Raw genomic sequence first — 17,335 nt, 5'->3', positions numbered from 1 at the left:
TTTTTTTTTTTTTTTTGCGGAGCAAACGAGCCCTAGGTGTATATCAGTTATTTTGACGGACTCTGTGGCTCACTGCCTTTCAATCACTTTTGGAGTAAGAAATCATTAGGCGGATCAGATCTCTAAGAAGAAATTAATCTATCTTATATGAAATAAATCCACATAATAATTCCGCCTCGAGGACTCACAGATCAGACGATACGGAAAACGGCAGAATTCCCGATATGATATGACGCGATACAAAAAACCGCTACATGTATATTCTCTATTTATAAAGTCCCGAAACGGGCCTTGGAAGCAACGGAGACGTCGAAAGCGGGTGCCAGAAATATTCCGACGGGAAGAGAAGCTCGGGCGGAAAAAAGGGAGCCGAGGGGAAGCGAAAGGCAAATTCCAACGGATTCTCTCCCCCAGTTTCAATAGAGGGCCAACAGGTGGCGAGATTTGGTGCGTTCTCCTCCGATTTCTCCCACCCTCTCGTCCCTTTAATCGCAAGAAACCCTCCTCCTGCTCCTCCTCTAATCTCAGGGTTTTGCCCCTGTTCGTGTCCGGATTCGATTCCCCGACCGAATCCGGCCGAAGTGGGTTGGAATACGCTTGGAATTCTTATTTTCTTGAAGATTTGTTTGCAGGAGATGTTGATATCCCTTCCTTTCTTTGTAATTCAGGTCGGAAATTTCATCTTGATATGATTCTTTTTAATGCATTATTCTGAGTTTTTAATGACCTGCAAAGTTGTACATTAGGGTTTGGCTTCCAAGAATTTTTCTTTTTAATTTATTAATTTTATTTTTTTTCGCAATCTTTATACGGCATTGGTTGACGGATTTTGGGTTTCTGGGATTTTAAAGGTACCTTTCTGTCTTTTTCTTTCATAAGATCACGATAACTCTTGTTTGATTTGGTGGGATTTGAATTTTTGATGGAGTTCTCTGATCTGGAGCTGAGAGATTGTTTGATGTCCTTCGTTGTTGGGTTGATATGGCTTTATTGATGAACGCAACGGCATTGGATTTTGATCGTTCCTCCTTTCTTACCTAATCTTTTGGCATGCTCTTGTGAATGATTTGACCTTGCTCCACAGGTGCTTGTCCCGGAAGTGGAAATGTTATCATATAATGCGGTGGTGGGTAATGATGCGATAGACTTTCCATATTTGAAGGTTTCACGCCTGAATACTTAAGGTAGGCTGGCGTGTTTCATTCATTAAAGGTTTTCATTTTACACGTTGCAAGTCGTATTATTTTGTGTTTAGACATTTGAGCAATATCATGAGAAAGGCTCTTATTTCTGTGCTATCTTGTTAATAAAGCTGTGCCCTCGAAGTATTATGATCGTGCTTACCTAATTTCTTTGAACGAATATTTAGTAAGCTGAAGTTCATCAAGAAAATGGCATGTTGTTTTTCTTAACAAAACTGCAGGTCCATCACGTTTAAGAAGTTGTGGCATAAATTAGAAATTTGGTTCTAAGCACACTAGCCTCACTATTGTAGGGTAGTAGACTACCATCCCCTCTTCAGGTAAATAGGGACTCAGCAAAGTTTATATATAATAGTATTGTCTGACAGCAGTTTGAATGTTTCATTGAGCAGCAGTTTGAATTGTCTGAAGCTTCATGTTTCATACAGTAATAACTTGATATATCTATATATATATATATATATATATATATATCTATATATATATAGATAAACTGCAGTATAAACAATTAAAAGAACTGTAACTTTTTTGCCATGTAATAAGAATATAATTAAATTTGCAGGTTGGATTAACTCCACTTGAATTGCTATTCATAGAAGAAGACCTTGATATATATATATATATATATATATATATATATATATATATATATATAAACTGCAGTATAAACAATTAAAAGAACTGTAGCTTTTTCGCCATGTAATAAGAACATAATTAAATTTGCAGGTTGGATTGACTCCACTTGAATTTGCTATTCATAGAAGAAGATCCCCCCCCCCCCCCCCCCCACCCAAAAAAAAAAGAAAAAAAAAGCATAGTTTGCTTGATGGAGTTCTTTAGAGGTGGTTCTTTCAAACTTCAAAGCATCTCTGTCTATTGTTAAGGTGAAGTGGAAGATTTATTTATTGTGGCCAGTGCTGTTATCGAGCTTTATACAGGACAAATTTGAGCTTCTCAGAAAAAGGCAGCGGAAGCATAAGGAAAGTGGCATATTGCTACTTTTCTATGCCATCTTTCATGTCATATTGCTTGGTGGATGTTGATGGCTGTTCCTCCTTTGGAGCTATTCAGTGAAGGTCAAACTGACAGACATCCTTTGCTGATGGAGCAACCAGCTAATATTAATGAACATGAGCACATAATTGATATATCAAGGGGTGGTTCCGCTTCCACATCACAATCTCATGAATATGACCAAAATGACTTGGATGAAGTGCATTTTGAAGATTGGCCTTCAACAAGCACACCAGCTCCGGTCTCCCAAACATCTGGAGTGTCACCTACAGTACCTAGTTCAAGAAATGCATCTTCGACTAGGAGAAGTGATAATTATGGTCGCCGTCATAGAAGCCCTCTGAATTCTGGTTTGTGGATTTCGATTGAGCTTGTTGTTAATGTGAGCCAAATTATAGCAGCTATTATAGTTCTCTCCTTGTCAAGACATGAGCATCCAAAAGCTCCATTGTTTGCATGGATCGTAGGTTATACAGCAGGCTGTGTTGCTACTCTTCCTCATCTTTATTGGCGCTACATTCATCGCAACAGTCAGGGCTCTGAGCAAGTTTCTGCTCATTCACTTCAGAGTTCTTCTCGGGACATCCGTCCTGAATCTAATCCTTATACATCCATTTCTGTTACTCAACCCTCAGAAGGTGAAAACAACCATAGCAATGCTCCTGTCTCACACCTAGGGCAAAGTATTCTAACTGCGAGCCCAAGGTACTTTCTTATTCTTTCTATGCAAATGTGCTCGATGATGGATTCTTATTGCAATCTTAAATTTTGTTGGAATGTTGCACCTTGTGCCTTCTAATTTTGTCTTTTTATCTCCTTCCTGTTTGGAATTTCTATTTCTCGGCGTTAAGCACTATGCATGAACCGATAAGCACTGTGTATGAAAGATAGTTGTTGTTAATTTTTTTGATTGCTGGGTCAAGTTTCTATCAATCCTTGAACACATGATATATGATATCAAATTCCTTTTCTGCCATCTACATTCTAAATTGATCAAACACTTTGTTTTCTATTGAAACCTATACTACTGAGTACGTGGTTGTTGCCTATGGATTGGGTGTCAGCAGGGGGCATTCCATGACAAGGTGGCTGGTTGCATTTGGATGTTGGCTTCAACATGTAGATTTTACCTTAAAAATGAAGTGGTTTAATTAAAGTAAATTGTGTATTTCAAACATACAGATCTCATCTCACCTTCAGTTTGCTTATGCTAGGAATGTAATGAGACAAGCTAATAAGGGCCTAGGGTGTGCTTGCCTCAATTCAGGCTTTAGTGATCTACGTAGTATGTATATGTTACATATACACCTGTTACAACAAATTGATTTGCTTATCAAGAAATAGATATTAAAGTGTAAAATGCATTGTAGTGGTAATATAGTGTTCCTGGGAGCATGTTTAAAATTCACAGAGATGTTTTTCAGGCATAATAGACAGTTGTGCCTACAGTTTAATAGCCTGTGCAGTGGGCATTAATATGAACTTTTAGTGTCTATCAGTTCCCTCTTTCCTTGATCTGGAATTTGCACTAACATGTTTCACATCATCAATCCTCTTTTTTCCAATCCTCACTAGTGCATCTATTAGATAAAATATTCCAGATTTTTTGGCATGAGAGACTTCACATGATGCAAAACTTTTAGGGCACCTATTAGATGATTCAGACCAGCAAGGCGGCAAGGGGCGTTGTTATCAGACAAGTAGGTGTGATGAACATGTAGAAATCATGAAAATGCCCTTGTAACTGCATATCTTCTGGGATTTTCATATGCCATGTAAACTAGCATAACTTATCAAAAACTTTCTTTATGGTTGAAGTAAATATCCAAAATTTTGTCTGATTCTAAAAGTTGACCAGATTTTGATCACCAAAGCAATCTCTCACCTGCCTTAGATGCCGGCCTTCTAATTTGCTATATCCTTTGAATACCCTCTCTCTCTCTCTCTCTCTCTCTCTCGGGCCATTGCATATCCTATCTAATTGTCTCAGTAGGGCTGTTCAATGAACAAACTGTTAGCAACTTGTGTTCAGCTCCTAATTTGGCTCACCTCGAAGAGTTAACAAGTTAAGCTAGTCTTGGCTCACTTGAGATCAGGTTGGCTGAGCTCAAAATAGGAGTAAAAAGCAATATATAATTACAATATCTATTATATTACTTGTGATTCACAAAAAGAATTCTTATATTAAAATTGCTGAATATTGATATAGTTCACATACAAATGAATGCATTTCAGCAGTAATATCGAGATAAAACAATGGAAATTAGTTGAAAGTATATGTGTTTGCCTCAAGAGGCCTTATACTCTCGAAAGATTTCTTAGACAAGTTGTTATCGAGCAGCTTAAGTTCGACTAAAATTTTAATGAGTTGGCTCAAATTTGGCTTGATTATAAAATAAGCTGAGCTTCATCGTAGCCTATCTCGCTTAACCTTGGCTCATTTGCACCTTTATGCATTAGTTCCTTTTGTCTGACAAGAAAGCAACCTTGATTTCTTCTTTTTGCATCATGTAGAAATGTAGTGTATAGGAATAATATATGGACTGGTGGAACCAAAATTTCTCCTTGTGGGCCAACACCATACATTCTCTGGTCATGTGGGTTGAAAAGTTAAGATATATTATCGATGTCATATATTATAATCTTCATTATGACATATTTAACCAAATTCAGTAATTTTAAATTGAGATAATCTACTACTATTAGTTTATATTTCGAAAATTTTCTTTAATATAAAGTCTGTATTTTTCATTATCCATAAACTTCTCAGTTCAGAAAAATATTAGATATTGTTATTTAATAATTAAAATTCATGTATTGTTATTGTTAATTACGAAAAAATAAACAAAACTTCAAGTTTCTTTATATTTTTTGTTAATTCAAATAAATAAGGAATTGTATTGCTAACAATCGAATATAAGAGGAAGAGAATGGCTTAAGCGTGTGAGCTAGACCAATCACCTATCTTTAAATGCTAATTTTCTTAGTTTTGCATATCACAGGGCAAATCTGGATGTTAATATATTTTTTTTCAATAAGATGAGAACAACCATGTTTTGAACTAGTTTTTCCACCAAAATGGAAGTGAAAGAAGCATCTAATGCTATGCTCCCTTCTACTTGGGGTTTCTTGAATCTTATGCAATTTGATATATGCACTTGACTGATCGCTAGTGCATTTGGCTTGTTTTTCTCTTCTGTAAAATGAAAGAATTTAAACGAAGTGGTGTATTTATTAAAGGTAGGTGATCTATAAGTGAGAGGAGATACATGGAGTCATCTATGGAGGAAGGGATTAAACCTAATAATTATTTCCTGATTATGTTTATTTAGTAGGAATTATAGAGAGGATTTAAGGAAGACATTATTGGATTGTTTAGAGAGAATGGTGCCACATGCCTTTTATTTCCCTTAATGAGAAATTATAAAGACGTATTCAGGATGGGGGTGCCTTTTTGGAGGTCCGTTTATTTCGTTCTTTTCTCCTCTTTTTCTATACCTTTTCTATGCAAGTTTGTTTCAAGATCCCTGATTTTTGGGAAGAGCTCTACACTGTCACACTAGGCCAGAATATTAGGAGGGGCTAGTTCCTTATATACCATAATTTTAGGGAGTGAAGAATCAGTACTGTACCCATTCTGTCACCTTAGTTATATGGCACAAATCGATAAGATCTGTATCATATTGGCGCATGGTACACCTTTTGGTGCCGGCACAGCAAATTAGAGGTGAAATACCATGTGTTGGTATTGCATCAGTACAGAGGGCATGATAATATTTTGTTAGTTTGATCTGTCATGGCTTGTACAAACTAGTTATTTGAGTGTTTGTATATTATGTTCCATAATCTGAAAACTTGTTTTTAAGGCATCTAAAATATACAATGTCCATTTAATTCCAAGAAAAAGGAATAGAATCAAAGTCTGCTTCTCGACTTGCGACTTTCTCTGAACTTTCGTTCTTTTGACTAATTGCCTTCCACCTTGAAATCAGAATTTTTATCCAATTGAGTGGGCAGAAAGGGGTCGTTGCTACTACGGCAATTTGTGGAAATCCTTTCTAGAGCCACATTCATGTGGTATACCAAGCTCTCTCCAAGGAATTCCATTCTTGACACTATCTAAAATACTTGTATTGAGATGTTGGTTCATGTTTTTTTTCCTTTTTTTAATCAGTGGTGGACCCAATCACTTTTGGTGTCACATTTGCTGTTGCTTTTTTCTCTTCTCTGGAATACATCTAGTCCGTGTGAACCATGTTGTAGACTGTGTTGTGGTTTGAATGAGATAGAACTCTAAACAATGGGGAGTGGTATTTGATAGGTTTTTCACCGAAGGCTATAAATCGTGAATTATGAAAAAAGCAAGGTTCGCAATCTCGGTATTGAGTATCGTATTGGTATTTTATCAATTTGGTACAATATGGTATAATATGGTATGGTCCAATACACTTCTATACTTGTCCGGACCGGTACGTATCTCGGTACGCCTCGGTACGGGCGCTACGGGGCTTGTACTGACTTGAAGGTATGTTTCATACCAGTTTTCTTCCGGTACGATGCACCTCATACCGGGCGGTATGAGGTGGTATGGCAAACCATGGGGAAGACTATGAATGGCATTTCTTTATAGGCATGCCACTGCAACTATGGAGCTCAATAAACTAATTAGAGAACTATCATTTTTCTGGGGTACCTTGCTCACCAAGGTTGTATTTAGTTGCAGACTATGTTAGCCTTAACCCAAAGTAAATGGGTCAGCTTTCTGCTAACCCACTTTACTCTGGAGTGAACTACACACTATTGAGTGGAATAGTTTATTTTGGATTATTACTACCCCCCCCCCCCCCCCCCCCCCCAACACACACACATAAAAAAAAAAAACATGTCTACTTCTCGAAACGCCTCTTTTGTCCTTAGGATAAAATGACCTTCAAGAGTGTAGTAGTTTAAGTGGAGTAAGTACAATATATTTTATTGAATTTTCAAAATTTTTATTTAGATAATTTTTAGTATGATTTAGGGTTCTATGTCAAGTGGCATTAATGTGCAAGAATCCACTTTAGGTAATGTTGGGTTGGATAAGTCATAAAGTCATCATGATTTGATTCTTAACTATTTTGTCTTTCTATGTAGGGTTATGTGGGATTCCAAAATTTTCCTTGAGGAAAGAATTTGGAAATCGACTGCTTGTTTGATAAAAGTCCTAGTTTACTTGAAAGTGATATAAAATCTATAAAAAGGCCTTATGGCTGGCCACTAGTGGCATTGCACATGACTTATTTGAAATGAATTAAAGATTTGAGACCAGTTTCGGCCCTCTGTTCCTCTCTTTCATCTCCCTTCACCCCCCATCCTATAGTTTTTTTTTCTATTATTTTATCTCTACTGATACATCTCTCTACTCAGCATGCATTGTTTTATGAATTTCTATGATACATAAACAGCAGATTCTCTCATTTAGCCTAGGATGCTTTAAATCCTTATTCCTCCTTTCTTTCTCCATCACAAAAACTGTGGGTTGGATTTATTTGACCTTTTACTTGTGTTTAATCATTATCATTGCTGTCCCGTATGCATGTTTAGGGAAGCAAGCAACCAAATTAGACCTATCCCTAATTTACCCTTTTCACTAAGTCCTTCCATTCATTGTAGGCCATCCTTGATTGGTCCTATATCAAATTTGGTATTAGAGCTGAAGGGTCCCACACTTTTCTTTATTTTCCCTCAACCGTCCTATTCTTTTCTTCTCATTTCATTCCCCTCATAGCTTGCTATTATGAATAGTTAGGTTTCAAGATTGATGCTTTTCATCAGCATGCCGAATATAAGGTGTTTGGGTAGATGTGTGATGACTTGACATGTATAAAAAATGATTTAGCATCAATTATAGCTTTCTTCAAGCATATGTACAGCCCAAGGTGTTCCACCATGCATTGTTGTAGATGAAGATCAATTTTATGATGATGAGGATGTTGCAATTGAAGATTTATTTATGGAAAACCCTACAAGCAGTGAATCTTCAAATTAAGAGACTGCAGTTGAAGATTAACCATATCTGCAGCATCCAGTTGAGAGGACTGAAAGCCCCAAAGTTGCAGTTTCTGAATGATTTCTAATTCACCAAGGCATGGATTGCTATCAATCAGCGTCTATAACTGTATCGATGCACTTTGAAGATCCATTGCTTGCTGATCTTGCAGATTCATTTATTGATGCCACAATTGGATGATAAAAACTTTTATGGTCATTGAATAAAGGGTACCAGAAGATCCAACTAATAGAGTGATTGCAAAAAAAAAATCAGGTTAGCTTCCATCGTCAAATCTTGAAGATTAAGAAGTGGAGCCTAAGGATATCAAACATTGAGATGATCTCAGGGACGAGATCCCATGCAGTGGAAGCGAATGATGGTGAATAAAAATTAGTTTGTCATATATTTTATTGTATTTTTTGTGTTTTAGCTTAAATATTTTTTTTTAAACTGTGTTTTATAGTCCTATTTCAATTGGAATCTATGTGCAAGAGTCCTACTTTAGGTATTTGTTGGGTTGGATAAATCATAAAGTTGTTAGGATTAGATTTTTAGCTATTGTTGGTGTGTTCATAAATAAGGTTACATGGGATTTTGAATTTTTCCTTTTAGCCAACATTTTGGAAATCGGCTACGTAGTTGTTAAGTGTCCTAGATTACTTGCAAATCAAGTTTATATAAAATATAAAAAAAAAAGTCATGGCAGGCCACTAGTAGCATTGTACATGAATTATCTGAAAGGAATTGAAGATTTAAGGCCAAGTTCCATTCTCTTGTTGTCTCTTTTGCTTTCTTTTTCATCTCTTTCCTGCACCCCACTTCCTATAGATATTTCTTCTATTATCTTTATGTCTGCTGATATACCGCTTGACTGAATTATTTTTTTCTGAATTTCTATTATAAAGCAACCACGGTCTTTCACTTGGCTTGGAATGCTTTAAGACCTTATTCCTCCTTTCTTTCTCCCCACAAAAGTCCTAAGGAAGATGTATCTGACCATTTTTGTCCTTAATCTCAATATTTCATCACTACTATCCCACAAGATATTGTATACTGGTACCGGGACTCGTATCGGTTGTCCGATGGTATGGCACGATACGATACTTCTACCGTGCCATTCTGGTCCATTTTGGATTTTTTTTTTATTTCCAAATTTTGATCTGAAGTCGGCATATGGTTTGCCAACTTCAATTCATAATTCAAAAATAAAAAAAATCAAAATGACAATTCGAAATAGAAAATAAATAACATTCTCCCCTGGTCCACTCTCCACTGATCCGAAGCGATGATGGCGGGAGAGAGGGGGAGAGGGAGGGGTAAAGGGAGAAAAAGAGTGAGAGAGAGAGAGAGAGAGGGGGGGGGGGCGGGAGGGAGAGGGAGAGGGAGGGTTGCCTCCGCAAATCCTAACCCTAAGCCGAAAGCGCATGCAAGAGAGAGAGAGAGGGAGAGAGAGGGAGGGAGGGAGGAAGCTACTTACTAGACCATCGTGAGTGGCCGCCGGGATCAAGGTGTGTTCGCGAGCAGGCATCTCTCAAAATCGCAAGCGGATGGGGCAGGCATTCATCGCAAGCGGGCGAGCAAGGGGGAGTGGAGTTTAATATGTGAACCGGGGCCATCTCGAAATTAATAGCTGAATCGTGTTAGTTCTTGACCGGTCTGGGTCGGTATGCCCCAAACCGGCCGGTTCGGCACTCTTTGGTCCCATAAATATTGTTTAGAGTAGCAAGCAACCAAATTAAACCTGCCCTTGATTTATTAAATTGCCTAGGCCCTTCCATGTATATCATAAGCCATCCCTAATTGGTCCTAAATTAGTATGTTAATGTGGTTTTATTATACTTTAACCCTAAACCAAATGCAGCCGAAGAATTGCATTAGCATGAATCAACTTATTAGATTGAGTAGTACATTTGTAGCCCATTTGTTTTGAACTCCTTTCCTAAATTTGTTTTTTGAAACATGCAATGCAAGCAATACCAATCCTGGTGTAGCTTTTAAGAAAACCTAGTTATCTCTGGAGCCGGTGGATGGTTTATGGTGAGATTAGAATGCCTATCATTTTCGTTGCCTTGTGGTTGCTATGTGATGAATGATGGAGAGGATTCCATTCTTAATAAGTGTTGAAGCTAGTTGGACTCTTTTAAAGTATGTATGGTTTGTTGCGAATAGAGGGCGAGCCTTGGTAAGGTTGTTTCATTATGCCCTAGAACGAATTCGAAACACGGAAATAATCTATATGCATATAAGGTAAGGCTGTATACATCTGACCCTCTTCTGGCCTTGCAATGGCGGGAGCCTTATTCATTGGGCTGTCCTTTTTATGGTTTGTTGCGAATCTAAGAATGTTATAGCTTGAGCAACGCAAGGTTGAAACCCATAGAGAAACTTGCCTTCTTTTTTTTTTTTTTTGCTGATGAGGATTGGGATATCGTCAATGGTATGTTGAGAGGGATGACATTTCTTAGTGAATTCCCTTAGTACATTAGTGTGGACTGATTTTTTTTTTCTTTTTGTGTGAAGAGATGTGTTTAGTGAATGCCTCTCCTTGGGCATTCATGAAGACCAAGTTCTTTTAATAGTATTATAAGCGGAATAAGACTTACATTGATTATGCAGGACAATTAAATATGTACTGATGGCACATGAAATTTGGTCTAATCTTTCCAGGGCCTTTGTTTGTTTTGTTACTGTCACAGAACCATGCAGGAACCTGGTGTAATTTTCTAGGCATAACTTCTTCCTTGTTATGAATTTTCCATTTAAGTTGTATGCGGTAATTTGCAGGATAAATGCTTTAGTTGACCGTTTCAAAATGGGCTTAGATTGCTTCTTTGCTGTGTGGTTTGTTGTTGGAAATGTGTGGATATTTGGTGGGCGCTCATCTTCTCATGATGCTCCTAACCTATACGGGTATGGTTGTGGTTTACATTTTTTTTCATCTCATTCATATCCTGATCTGCCACTAAAATTTATCTATTTCCTCAGGTTATGTATTGTTTTCCTTACATTCAGCTGTATTGGGTATGCTATGCCATTCATTCTTTGCGCAATGATATGCTGCTGCTTGCCTTGCATTATATCTATCATGGGCTTTAGAGAGGACATGAGCTACGGCAGAGGTGCTACCTCAGAATTAATTAATGCATTACCAACCTACAAGTTCAAATTAAAGCGACCTCAAAATGGAGACGAGAACGAAATTAACTCAGAAAATCAAGTCAATGGCGGGATCCTGGCTGCTGGTACTGACAAGGAGCGCACAATTTCTGCGGAGGATGCTGTGAGTTTTTATAAGTTTGTTTTGCATTTTGATCATCCATTTGCATTTATAGTAGTCAAGCAGTGGTAATTCAGAGTCGTGTGTCTCGTGGTTATCAAAAAATAGTGCTTGCTTTACATCATGAAGGGCCACTTTTTCACTGAATTGAGGTCCTGTCCTTTCTGGTAATTTACAATGTATTTTGGTGCTATGGCTTCTGCAGGTTTGTTGCATCTGCCTGGCAAATTATGTAAATAATGATGAGCTCCGTGAGCTTCCATGTACCCACTATTTCCACATGGAATGTGTGGATAAATGGCTAAAGATAAACGCACTGTGCCCCCTATGCAAGTCTGAAGTAGGGAGCTCCACAGGCTCTTCAGGCATGGACACTGGATATCATCACGGTGACCAGAGGGTGGGGAATAGTGCAGAGCCACAACAGGAAATGCAGTAGATGATTCTGTTTTGTGATTTCCAACTGACTGTATTGAAGTGAAAATTCTTCTCTGCAAGCCTGCATGAAATACCGATGTATGTGGGTATATGGTGAATGGATCCTGGTGATAGCCACAACATTTATCAACCATTGCTTTGAGAGTACTGGTTGTAGCTTTTACATCTATAGATGTCAGCCAATGTTTTCCACGGATCGTGAGATAGAATGAATGTTGAATCTCGTCTCCATTCATACAAGGTTGTTTTATGACCTACATTCCAAAGACCCCTTTGGTAAGGTTGACTGACATTTTCATTTTGAAATCACTAGGTATGGTTGGTTGTCGGGTTAATCCATTTGAAGACAGCTATTGTTTCCTAAGCATCAAGAAAGGGTTCAGAAATAATGATGGTGAACCAGAAATGCACGACAAATTGGTTGATTGTAAATCAGTATCACTAAGTGTCTATATAGGGCAACATGTGATGCTTCTATTGTAATTCAAAGAGCAGATGTCAGCAAGACATAGGACAATCAGCATAATTTATTCCCTAGCTTGTTACTGGAGATGCTGGTGACATTGTGCTTCAACATTTCCATCATGGAATCAGAGAGATGGTACGGGTGTGATTTGTGTGCAGCACTTTCGATTATATGGCCATTATGTTTGCTGAAGCTGTTAGAGATTTGCATTACTTGAAGAATATGTTATTGGAGCAACGGGAAGCCTTCCTCCAATTCTCAGATTGCTTTATTATTTACTGGAAACAAAGTGCACCTCAGTTTTCTTTTCTTTTCTGTTTTCGAGTTTGGAATGGACAATGACTTCCCGTTAAGGGCAATGATGTTGTTGTACGTGTTAAAAGCTTGACAATCAAAATGACAGGAAAAACTATAAGATATAATGAACAATGTGAAATTTGATTGCATCGAGTGTTTGATATTTATCAGCTCTCGGATTTCGGATGTATGCAAAAGGGTGCTGCTAAAGTTGCTAGGCTTGACCGCTGCATCCTCCAAGCAAAAGTTTCCCGCGTCATGATGGATTCCTGTCATCAGATCAGCGGCACGGGACGATGCTGGTTAAAATAGATGATATATTTTCTGAATCCCGAGAAGCTGTTGGCACCATAATTTCAGTTTCATTATCCGCCGGCCTGCTTAATTTCCTATGCATCCGATCTCTGATCATACCGGTGCAATTTGCCTTTGCTGTTTATTTCTGTTTGTTCATCCAAATGATGGATACCATGCTGATTTGTCCGTAAGGTGCAAGCAAAACTCATACTGGAACTGTTTCAGGATCAGAGTGTCTTCCCACCGTCTACCATCAGAAGTCCCAGATGGGAGCAAGAGACCCTCGATCGACAAGGCTAATCTAACTATGTACCCTTCGGTTGAGTTTAAGGGGTTCCTGATGGAGATAGATAGCAGTGGGATAAAAAGCTAGAAAGGAGACAGATTTATTACAAATTAGAAGTTCAAGTTTATTACACGACACTCAGGTGGCTCTCGCACCGTCCATGCGAAACTTCGGTGGCATCACTTCATCAACTTGTTCTCCATGCACGGACGGACGGCATAAAAGCCTCCTTCTTCCACCCCATGCATGAGACGTTACATAAAAAGAACTGCACTGCAGACCACTAGGCTAGCAACAGCAACACCACCACCCACAAAGCTCTCCAGTCTCCCTCCCCTGTTGTTAGGTGCCGTTTTAGCCCCCGACCCCCCGCCAGAAGCCGAACCCGAAGCAGAGTCAGTAGGAGTAGATGAGGAAGCACTCGTCGAGGCCGTCGCATCCCCACTCGCATCCTTAAATATCGTGGCTTCAGGTGAGCTCGGATTCAGCTTCAAAATGCCTGCCAAACCCCCATACAATGCATTAAGCGCTGGAAACAAAAGAGATGAGTTCACGCTCTTCTTAACTGTTTAGTGAAACAACGAACACACAAAAAGGAGGTTGGTATCAAGTACTGGGGCAGTTGGAGACTTTGGCGTCGCTGTTGCAGGCGGCGGGCATGTGGAGGGCTAAGGTGTGTTGATGGGGAGGGCGAGGGAGGGATCGGTGCTCTCCACGATGAGCACGCACAGGCACTTGGGCTGGCTGGCCCGCACCTTCTCCGCGTCCGCGCAGCACTCCGGCGTCGGCTTCGGCGCGCTCCCGCTCACGTACGGCACGCACGGCGCCAGGTTCTGCAGCTGGTCCGCGCACTCCTTCTCGTCCTCCTCCAGCGTCGCTTGGCATGGAGCTGGCACCGTCGCCAGGAGCGGCAACAAAAGCATCATGGAGTACTTGGCCATGGCCATCTCTCCTAGCTATATTGCTTCTTCACCTTCTTCCCTCGTTTCTTATGGATGGTGGTTCTCTCCCTGCTTCGGACCCGCTCCCGAGAGTATTTATTAACAAAGTTTGGGAGTACGTGAGGGAGCACATCATTGATTGTCCCCTTTCACTATTGTAAATTCCTTTTAAAGATTGCCTCATCCGGCAGCACTAGATTATATAAGGAGCAACAATTAAGCAACCACATATACGACGATAGTTGCTTACAACTCGGAACCGAAGAAAAGTTGATCAAAACTAACAGAATATTTGCTTTTGATGCACCTTGTTGTACTTATGCGCCTATACCTACATCGATCTCATTTTTTCCCCCCTTTGTTTTAAGTCGTTCCGTGCTTCAAATTTGGTAGATTAAACAGATCCATATCAAGTATGAAAAATGTTTTTGTGGCTTTAAGCTTGCTCCGCTTGTGTTTCTTGTATCGAGAGCAGGTTCATGTCTCCAACTTTGACAAGCGCAAACCCACGGGTGGACGGTGATCCTGGGCCTTGCGAGTGCGATGAGTATCCTCCATGTCGATGCATGGATGAGTACGATACTTGCACAGCCCCATGATCACCACGTATATTATATGGCTGTGCACCATGCCAATCGTGCTCGTTCTCTTTTTATGAGCTCTATTTCACATGCGCTTATTTCGGTGATTGACCTATGGCAGAAAGATGGGATGATTGATATGGTGTGCAGCCATGTTAGTGCATGCAGTGTCGGATCTAATTTTTTCATGATTGTTGTATCCATCTAGCGGCGCACTCGCCACAAGTGATGAGGTAAACAATTACTTGCTACTGTTACGCAAGTTCCTTACTTGCTACTGTTACTTACTGCCCTTGGTGTTTTCTCCCATTTCCACTCCTTTAGCTTCCCAAGATCTCCCTTAGAGATAAGAGAGGAAAGGACGCGCACTGGCCAAAACAGAGAGGTGCCCTTTTGGAATATCAAGTAGCTCCATGGTCAGAGATTAGTTTGCATCCGTGGACATGTCGTGGGTGATCAAATTCCATGGAAAACATGACAATTTCATGTATAGTCCTTGCATAGTTAATCATTTTATGCTTATCCTTCACATACGGCAAAATATTAGCCCTGTTTAATTTAAGCTGTTCAATTTTAACCTATCCAGGACTGGAACAGGACCCGAGAGTAAAATGGCCATCGAAATTACTATCTGAAGATGAAAACATCTATCAGCCAGAACCTAATATAAATTGACAAACAATCTATGAGTGGATCTTTGTTCATTTGAATCCCATTTGCCAGCGTGCCATTGCCTTGAGAAATGGAAAGTTCTCTTCCCAAGGCAGGATGGGCGTTAACGTCTTCCCTCGACTATCAAGGCGTAGCAAATGCTTGGGTCATGCCTTGGTATTCGACGGCCTGCTCCTTGCCTCTTGATTAATGGCCGTGGAACGCAATAAATAGGAGCATAATGTGGGTGCAGGCGCAGCCCCGAGGCCTTTTTCTGTTTTTGGTCCTTTAGACAGGACATTAATTAGCTCGGGTCCAACATCTTCTTCCTCATCCACCAAAATTTAATCAATCCGGTCCAGGTCAGAGTTGGGCATACTTACGTAATTCTTCAGCAAAAACTCGACCAGAGTATATTAACTGAATGACACTGACCATGGATTGGTCCAATTCCCTGTTCACAAGTCACAAGTTTGCGATGATGTCATGATTATGGTAATGGGCGTAGTAAGATCTAAGTATTCTTTTTTTTTTATTAGTAATAGGAAGGGCATGTAGACATTATAGAAGGTAGCTTTTCTCTTCCAAGTACTTGTAGCTCTAAGGACTCCGAAAATATTCTCTCTCGCTGGATTATTTTTTCTAGAAAAACGATGCATGGATAAACGTATGTTTGGTCGAGCAACTATTTTTAGAAAAAAATGTATAAAATATCTATTATACTCTTAATAAAAAAAAAAGATCTTACTTCATTCTATCTAAAAGTTTAAAAATATTTCTAGAAGAAAAATCACACCAATTCTCAACCGGTGGAAATTAGACTTTTTCATATTCTATATTAGTTTTTCGTTCCCATAAAATGCAGAAATCTTATTCCTATGTGAAATTCCATTTTTCTGCTTTTAAAAACCCCAAATAAATATATGGCATTTTTTTTCATTTTTTCGTCGACCATATTTTCCTTCCTCCTCTTTCCACAAACCAAACAGGTCCTAGAAAATTCTAGTAAAGATGGGATTTGATCCTGTCATTTGGTAAAACCAGTGAAGCCCTCACCAGCTTAAGGAGCCTTCTTTCAATTCCGATCATTTTCAAAGCCTTGCATCCACATGCAAGGTCGGACGTCATGGAAGCCACTGGATTGGATGGTCCATCCCCATTGACTCGGGGCATTCAAGAGAGCCTAAGAAACAGATGCACTTCGTAGATTCATAACGTTCGTCCAAGTTTGTTTGAAGTGCACGCAACTTCGTTCCACATTTGAGCTACGTGGTCAGGGTTCTTATTGACCCATTAATGTCTCTCGTAGTAAAAGATGAACAAAGAAAAATTCTACCAGAAGAGTTGGAAAGGCAAAGTATCATTCGCATTTGAAATACATAGTGAAGATCTGCTGGTGCCAAAATAAGTTAAGAGGAAAGGTAATTTTGGTACGTGGAATTAGACCATCTACATGAATATTTGTAGAAGACGTGCACAAGAGTGCAATGCACCAAAGCTTCGGCATGTAATGCTTCTTAGGAGCTTGTTAATTAGATATCAATATGGCTAGAGATGGATGGGCTTGACTCGACAACATATAAATTTTTGAATTGGTCCAACCTCAAATTTTGATTCAGATTTTGTATGCGAGGACTCATGCGGGCGTGTGTTTAGTCCTACATCGATTATTCGCTGAATAAAACTTGAATACTTATACAGAATAAAAAATTTAAATAATATTTTTTGGCTAATTTTTTTAGTCCTGAATTGTTATACAAATAAATGTGGACGAAAAGAAACGATGCTCAACAACAATTATGTGATGTGAAAAACACCTCGCCACGATTATTTTGTCGGCTAGTGTTTGGAGAT

At 39.2% G+C, this 17,335-nt stretch overlaps 1 protein-coding gene and 1 pseudogene across 3 annotated transcripts; one reads left to right on the top strand and one right to left on the bottom strand.

Annotated features, from left to right (window-relative positions):
• Window positions 1-313: 313 nt before the first annotated feature.
• Window positions 314-12,878, top strand: LOC120111518 (E3 ubiquitin-protein ligase At1g63170-like). Of its 3 annotated transcripts, none has more exons than XM_039128676.1 (6): window positions 314-447; window positions 1,085-1,184; window positions 1,929-2,921; window positions 11,032-11,157; window positions 11,233-11,527; window positions 11,730-12,878. In XM_039128676.1, the coding sequence occupies exons 3-6, from the start codon at window positions 2,239-2,241 to the stop codon at window positions 11,961-11,963; spliced, it is 1,338 nt and encodes a 445-aa protein (XP_038984604.1). In that variant the 5' UTR covers window positions 314-447; window positions 1,085-1,184; window positions 1,929-2,238; the 3' UTR covers window positions 11,964-12,878. The 3 variants fall into 3 exon arrangements, with proteins under 3 accessions (XP_038984604.1, XP_038984605.1, XP_038984606.1); XM_039128677.1 differs by lacking the exon at window positions 314-447 and adding an exon at window positions 483-668; XM_039128678.1 differs by lacking the exons at window positions 314-447; window positions 1,085-1,184 and having other exon boundaries at window positions 2,013-2,044; window positions 2,141-2,921.
• Window positions 12,879-13,409: 531 nt separating this feature from the next.
• On the bottom strand, window positions 13,410-14,354 carry LOC120111771 (annotated as a pseudogene).
• Between the last annotated feature and the right edge of the window lie 2,981 nt (window positions 14,355-17,335).

The sequence above is a fragment of the Phoenix dactylifera genome, chromosome 8, assembly GCF_009389715.1.
Source record: "Phoenix dactylifera cultivar Barhee BC4 chromosome 8, palm_55x_up_171113_PBpolish2nd_filt_p, whole genome shotgun sequence".
Taxonomy (NCBI): domain Eukaryota; kingdom Viridiplantae; phylum Streptophyta; class Magnoliopsida; order Arecales; family Arecaceae; genus Phoenix; species Phoenix dactylifera.
The sequence above is the reverse complement of the archived record's forward strand: the minus strand, read 5'-3'. Positions and strand labels throughout refer to the sequence as shown.